At 31.9% G+C, this 8,342-nt stretch overlaps 1 protein-coding gene across 1 annotated transcript; it reads left to right on the top strand.

Moving 5' to 3' along the window:
• Positions 3,269-4,862, top strand: LOC107627465 (vinorine synthase-like). Its single transcript, XM_016330298.2, has one exon. It carries the CDS (start codon positions 3,300-3,302, stop codon positions 4,635-4,637), a length of 1,338 nt encoding a protein of 445 aa, XP_016185784.1. The 5' UTR covers positions 3,269-3,299; the 3' UTR covers positions 4,638-4,862.

Here is an 8,342-nt window from a genome sequence, read left to right as displayed (position 1 = left end):
ACACTCTCCTCTGTGTAAGAAATAACAGTAGAGAAAGGATTTGTGTATTATTAAGTGTAATCAAGTTGTCTATTCAAGTTTTCTGGAATAATACAATATAAAAAAGTATTTATAGCTACTAAGAGAATCGTAATAATAAAGACGTAATCTCTTATAATAAATATTCAGATATACTAAATAATACTAAATAATACTTGACTTTAAAACTTATTTAAAACAACGAAATAAAAAAACTGCATAAACTGATAAAACGGGTGTAGATGTGGAACTGCCGAAAGGAAGTGTAGATGGAACTGCCGCTTGTCTGAAGGAAGCGCAGACGGAACTGCCGCTAGTCTGAAGGAAGCGTAGACGGAACTGCCGCTTGTCTGAAGGAAAAGCAGACGAAACTGCCGAAAAGAAACGCAGACGGAACTATCACAAGGAAACATAAACGAAACGCAGACGAAACTGCCACGAGAAAACGCAGACGGAACTGCCACGAGAGAACACAAACGAAATTGCCACGAGAGAACACAAACAGAACTGCCACGAGAGAACGCAGACGGAACTGCCGAAAGAGAGCAAAAACTATATGATTTCTTCATGAGAATAGGAAACGGTGGATGACATTGGTGTTTGATCATTCGACTCGAAAAGACACAAGACGGAGAGAATAGGCTAGTCGATGAGGTGAAAAAGCATCAAAGGAGTGACAAAAGATAAAAAAAAATGGCATAGAAAAAAAATGCAAAAACTACGGTGATTTCACCGCAAGGAAAACAACATATCCTCTTCAAGGAGGATACTATGGCTCTGATACCATGTTAGAAAGGTAAGAAAGAGCAGTAGAGAAAGGATTTGTGTATTATTAAGTGTAATCAAGTTGTCTATTCAAATTTTCTGGAATGATACAATATAAAAGGGTATTTATAGGTAATAAGAGAATCGTAATAATAAAGACGTAATCTCTTATAATAAATATTCAGATATACTAAATATTATAAAATATTATATTAATTATTTAATAAAAAATAATTAAACTCTTATAAAATAAAAGTTAGTTTATGTATGTAGAAAAAATTAAACTCTTATATTTTGTTGCATATTTTTTTTTTCTTATTCGTGTGATTACCTTTACTACACATAAGAAGAAATTATAGTCAAAACAGTAGTCTTTTAGTAGTATGTATATAGACTATAGTAATATAGTTTCACTACTATTTTTATTAATGACTTTTTATTTTATCTTTTATATTGATTTTGAAATTGTATTTGATTTTGATTCTGATTTTGATTTTGTTTTTGTTTTTGTGATTTAAGATTGTTAATAAGCTATTGTTAATACTTTAGTATTTGGTGTTTTGCAAGTTGCAACATTTCCAGAATTTAAAATTCAGTTTCTCTATAACTTCATTTTTTAATTTTCGTAATTTAATTAAGTTGATACTTTTTAATTTATTCAATTGTTCTGCATTTATTTTGCAATTATATTATTGTGTATTTTTATGTTATTATTTAAATTATTATTTTAATATTTTAATTTATTAGTTAGTTAATTTAAAAATTAATTATATTTTATAATAATAAAATATAATTATAAAAATAATTGTTATATTATGTATATTTTATTTTTATTCACAAATAACCAACTTTGTCTTTCTTTTTTTTTTTTCATATTCTTTTCCTCTAATTGACAATAAATAAACGAATAAATAAATATAATTATATGTAAGTTTTGTATTGGTTGATTGATAACGTAAAAAAATTGCTCCCTAATTGGATCCGAGAAACGAGATTCTAAATTCAGATTTTATTATTTTCATCTAAAAGTAAATTAATTATGGCCTTGTACAACATCAGGTAGCTAGCTTTCTTCTCTCAATGATCAGATACGACAATTATCCAAGAATTAAATAAAAATTTACTTATGGATTTAATTAATAAATGAAGTATCTTAACATTCGATTTACACATAGCCTGATCTGTATAGCACTATAGCAGTATAGGCAATTAGGCACTACTTTAACTCCAAAAGAACTCTCTCTTATTTTAAATATTAATTAACTTTTAAAAATTTTGTAATCTTCTGAATCCATTGTCCTCAATCACATGAATAAATTTGATTTCAGTTTTTTGCACTCAAGATGTTTATACTTCCTATGATTATAAATTAGTGTATAACTTGGATAAAATTTTTAAGTGATAGTTTGCATGCGATGGCATTATATATAGTTTAGAATTCTAATTTCATCATACCTTTGGATGAATATTATATACTTAGATATCGGGCTAATATATTGCATATTTTATATAATTGAGTAGTTTTAGATATTACTATTAATATTTTTGAATATTACAATTGTTGAATATTGGATGTTATGTAATGTTGCGTTTAATTTCTTATGTGATGTTAATATATAATACTAAACTTATTAATATATGATGTTATAAAATACTTTTTAACGTAAGCATCATTAGAGTAAACATCTAAAATAATTCTAAAAATTATGCAAATTTTTTCAAATGTGCTATGGATGTTATATATATATATATATAAGTTCTTCAATTGTAGTTCTCTTTGGCTATTTTTTGAAGGATGTTCCTGGAATTATTGAGGGTTGTAAAAGAAATTGAAAAAGAAATTGCTGATGAATGTATGTAAAAAAGAAGAAATATAGAAACGTAATAGATAATTGAGGATGTTGAAAAATTGATTAGAAATTATATAAACCAATTAGATACATAATGAGTAACAGTGAGTCTTTAATGCTTCAAGTATATTAATGTTTAATTTGCATTGTAACTGAAATATGCAATATCAATTTTTTTTTTATTTCTCACGTATGTGAATGGGTTGCTATATGCACAAGACAGTATTCGAAACTCCAACACTTACTTAAACGAACTAATGAGCTAACTATTAGACTAACCCAGTTTAGTTAATATACAATATCAATAATTACGTGCTGCTTTAGGTTGATTTTATGTTGTGTCAATTTAAAAAAAAAAAAAAACTGTTATATACATCGTTTATGTATGTATTTCACTTGTAGCATTAAAAATGATTGATAAAAAGTGAGCGCAAATAAAAAAATATGCAAAACACATAATTAAACAGAAAAATATACAAATATAATTTTTAAAAGAGATGAAAAAATACACAAAAGAGATGAAAAAAATTATACAAATATAATTTGTAAAACAAATACTGTAGAAGAATTTTTCCTATATAAAGGTAGACGCACTAGTATACCAAGCAAACTCAAGCCTATAAACGGTACGGTGCCTTAGTTCAAAAATCGATTGAACCAACAACAATGATGCCTAAACTTGATATTGTGTCTATTAAGGTAATGGTAAAGCCATCGTCTCCAACCCCTAATCACCTTAGAGATTTCAAAATCTCCCTCGTTGATGAGATGGCTCCTCCAATCTATATTCCAATAATTTTATTCTACTCAGCCACTGATATTAATAGTTCCTTTGGAACTCATGATGTCGAGACCATATCCAATAAATTAAAGGTTTCTTTATCCAAAGTTCTCACTCTATATTACCCATTCTGTGGAAGATTCAAATGTACCTCACCTTCCTCTGTTGATTGTAATGATGAAGGTGTACCTTACATCGAGTGTAAATTCCCCACTAACCTTACAGATATTCTCAAAAGGCCTCAATCCCAAATGCAGGAGCTTTTGCCATTTGACCCATATAATAATGTTTCTAGTAGTTTGGATCATAATGATGACAAACACAAAGTGACCATGGCGGTTCAGTTGAGTGAATTCAAGTGTGGGGGTATTGCACTTGGTGTGTGCCTCTCACACAGGGTAGCAGATGGGGAAGCAACATCATCATTCCTCAATGCTTGGGCTAAAACTGCAAAGGGTCTTTTCAACCAAGTAGACCCACCTCAAATGGATGCAGCATTGATTTTCCCTCCACGGGGAATAGAATGGGCCATGACTAGTCTCATGGTGGGTGGTGGCAATGAAAAACTCGTGACCAAGTGTTTCTTGTTTAGTCCAACGGACTTGTCCAGATTGAGAGCTAGATTTGGAAGCTTTAATCCGACTCGCGTCGAAGCTGTCACAGCACTCATATGGAAATCAGCCATTCAAGTAGCAAAAGGAAGTTACAAGGCTTCTATGGTGTGCCACGCCGTCGACATTCGTAATCGAATGGTGCCACCGTTGCCAAAAAACTTGTTTGGCAATCTTTGGCTTTATTCTATTTCTGAATTGGTGGATTTGGGTGACGGAGGTTATGGAACAGAAGAGTTGTGTGATTTGGTGGGGATGGTTAGGAATGCTATTAGAGAAACTAGTGCGGGTTATTCAGATATGCTGCTTCAAGGTGACGGTTTGGATGAGTTCGATGAATTCTTCAAGGAAGCAAGATTAAGGGTCGCTGAAAATCTTGTTGCATGTTGTGGATTTAGTAGTTGGACAAGATTTGGTTTCTATGAAGTTGATTTTGGATGGGGGAAGCCAATTAAGGTGAGAAACATTAATTTGCCTATGAAGAATGTGACATATTTGATTCCTACAAGAACTGGAGAAGGCATAGAGGCATGGGTAACCATGACCGAGCTTGATATGGATGAATTCCAGCGTAACTCCGAGCTTCTCCAGTTTGCCTTGCTGGAATCTTAAGAGTTTTTATATATTTTCTTATAAAAATGTATGTCTTAGTGTGGGATAATAAAGAAATAAGTTTAAAATGTTGTGATAAGACGTGGATGATCACGTAGACTAACCTTCTCAATACTGAAGGAATCATTCTCAAGAGAGAATGAATTTAATGAAGGTTGAAAAGTGATGACAATTTGTGTGTATAAATAGGAGAAGCATCCATCTGAATAAACACACACAAGCAATAAAACAATATTTTCTCTCTTATACTCTTCTCTCTCTTTCATATTATTTTCTCTCTTATATACTTTATTATAATATTATTAAATATATTAATTATATCTACTATATTGATATAGTAATTCTAGTGAATATTACTACTTGAGTTATTTAATTATATTTCCATATTTTATATTTGTTACTTCTTCCTTATTTATTTAGTTATTTTACAACACGTTATTAGCACGAGACTCTGATCAAATTTTTAGGAAAACTCAGGTAACAAATTTTCATTATGTCGAAACTCTCTCATCTTGAATTCAATGCTCTTGATATATCTGGAAACAATTATTTATCATGGATATTAGATGCTGAAATCCATTTTGATTCAATGGATCTTGGAGATACCATTAAGGTTGAAAATAATGCATCCCAGAAGGATAAAGCCAAAGCCATAATTTTTCTTCGATCGTCGTCATCTTGACGAAGGATTGAAAAATGAATATCTTACATTAAAAGATCCTGTAAATCTTTGGAAAGACCTTGAAGAAAGGTACAATCATAAAAAAACAGTGATACTTCCTCAAACCCGATATGAATGGACGCACTTGCGTCTACAGGATTTTAAATCTATAAATGAATATAATTCTGCAATGTTTCGAATCACCTCACGAATGAAATTATGTGGGGAAAAGATAACTGATCATGATATGTTGGAGAAAACTTTCTCAACCTTTCATGCCTCGAATGTGCTCCTGCAGTAGCAGTATCGAGAAAAAGGATTTAAAAAATATTCTGAGTTAATTTCTTGCCTTATTGTTGCTGAACGCAATAATGAGTTGCTTTTAAAGAATCATGAAACGCGCCCAACTGGCGCCGCCCCATTTTCTAAAGTAAATGCGGCAAATCATTATCCCAGAAGAGGTAAATGGCAAGTCTTTAGTAACAAGAAAAATTATGGAAGGAAAAAGAATTATGTTCAAAAGAGAGGATCTCACCAGAAGTGGGATATAGAAAGAAATATTGAGTAAAATAAATCAACAGAGGATAAGTGTTTTCGTTGTGGTGGAAAGGGCCATTGGTCACGTACCTGTCGTATCCCAAGGCACCTAGTCCATCTTTACCAAGCATCTTTGAAAAAGGATGACAAAGAAAAGGAAACAAATTTTGTTTCAAATGATGCTGAAAATTTCACCACTCATTATGATGTATGTGATTTCTTTGAGGATCCTGAAGGAAATATTGGTCATTTGATCAATGATGGAATAATTTAAAATGTGGGATTATTATGTATCCATGTAAATAAATAATGTAAAGAACTTATTGTTAAGTTTTAGTTTCTATGTATTTAAGTTTCAAATGTGATGTATATAAATAATGAAATATTAATGTTTATAAATTTTGAAATCATTAAATGTGTTAAGTTTTAAAATAAAATTTTAGTATGACATTATGTGCAGAATTTCTTAGAAAAATAATTCCAATCAAGAATTCGATTTGACTGTGTGCTACTCATTTTATTATTATTTATCTTTGAAGAAAATGGCAAGGATATATAATGAAGATATATGCCTTGTGAATAGTGCAAGTTCGCACACCATTCTCAAAAGTGATATATATTTTACCCATCTTGTGCCAAAAGAAGAATATGTTAATACTATAATTGGTTCATGCAATGTGATTGAAGGCTCCGGAAGAGCTATAATTTTGTTTCCCGAAGGAACAAAATTCATAATAAATAATGCACTATTGTCTACTAAGTCTCTGAGAAACTTATTGAGTTTCAAAGATATTCGCCGAAATAGATATCATGTTAAGACAATGAATGAGGGAAATCATGAGCATTTATGTATCACAACTCATAATTCAAATAAGAAAGTTATATTAGAAAAATTACCCTCACTTTCATCTGGGTTATATTACACCAAGATTAGTGCAATTGAATCACATGCCATTGTAAACTAGAAGTTTACTAGCCCAAATGAATTCATAACTTGGCACGACCGATTGGGTCATCTGGAAACAACCATGATGTGGAGAATTATTGAAAACTTCCATAGACATTCACTAAAGAACCAGAAGATTCTTAAATCTAGTGAATTTTGTTGTGATGCATGTTCTCAGGTAAAGTTAATTTTAAGGCCATCACCAGTAAAGATTGGATTTGAGTCCCCTAAATTCCTAGAAAGGATTCAAGGTGATATATATGGACCTATTCATCCACCATGTGGATCTTTTAGATATTTTATGGTCCTGATAGACGCATCTTCGAGATGGTCACATGTGTGCTTATTGTCTTCTCGCAACCTGGTGTTTGCGAGATTACTGGCTCAAATTATTCGATTAAAAGCACAATTTTCAGAAAATCCAATCAAAGCAATTCGTCTTGATAATGCTGGTGAATTTACTTCCCAAGCATTTAATGCTTATTGTATGGCTAATGAAATAAGTGTTAAACATCCAGTAGCTCATGTTCACACGCAAAATGGGTTAGCAGAATCACTTATTAAATGCCTCTAATTAATTGCTAGACCCTTGCTTATGAGAACAAATCTCCCAACCTCGGTTTGGGGCATGCTATTTTACATGCCGCAGCACTTATTCATTTGAGGCCAACGAGTTACCATCAATTCTCTCCTATGCAATTAGTTTTTAGCCAGCAGCCAAATATTTTCCATTTAAGAATATTTAGGTGTGCGATATATGTTTCCATTGCACCACCTAATCCCACAAAAATGGGACCCCAAAGAAAATTGGGGATATATGTTGGATATGATTCTCCCTCTATAGTGAGGTATCTTGAGATACAAACCGGAGATGTATTTAAAGCCCGATTTGCGGATTGTCATTTTGATGAATCAAAATTTTCAACATTAGGAGGAGAGAATAAGCTTCCTGAAAAAGAACTTAATTGGAATGCATCATCCTTGATGCATTTAGATCCTCGATCAGGGCAATGTGAACTAGAAATTCAAAAGATTATACATTTGCAAAGAATAGCAAATGAATTGCCTGATGCATTTTCCGATACAAAGAGGATAACCAAGTCTTATATACCAGCGGAAAATGCCCCAATTCGAATTGATGTCCCAGTTGGACAAATTGCCACCGAAGCAAATACACGCCAGAAGCGTGGCAGGCCTGTCGGTTCCAAAGATAAAAATCCTCAAAAGAGAAAAGAGGTAAATACGATTCCTGTTGAAAAAGACATAGTAAAGACACCTGCAGTTGTCTAAAATTCTGATATAATTTTAACGCCAGAAGATGTTCAGGTACTTGAAAATTTTGAAAATGATGAGATCTCGATAAATTATGTCTTTACAGAAGAGAAATGGGACCGAAATAAGACAATTGTCAATGAAATATTTGCATATAATGTGGTATTAAATATCATGCATGAAAGTAAGGATCTTGAGTCAAGATCAGTCGAAGAAGTCGACAAAAAAATGATTGGCCAAAATGGGAAGAAGCCATGAAGGCTGAATTAGACTCACTTGCAAAACGTGA

This window comes from Arachis ipaensis, chromosome B02, assembly GCF_000816755.2.
Source record: "Arachis ipaensis cultivar K30076 chromosome B02, Araip1.1, whole genome shotgun sequence".
NCBI classification, from domain to species: domain Eukaryota; kingdom Viridiplantae; phylum Streptophyta; class Magnoliopsida; order Fabales; family Fabaceae; genus Arachis; species Arachis ipaensis.
The sequence above is the reverse complement of the archived record's forward strand: the minus strand, read 5'-3'. Positions and strand labels throughout refer to the sequence as shown.

Coding starts and splice junctions, on each gene's coding strand:
- LOC107627465 (XM_016330298.2), top strand. CDS start 3,300: ATGATGCCTAAACTTGATATTGTGTCTATTAAGGTAATGGTAAAGCCA.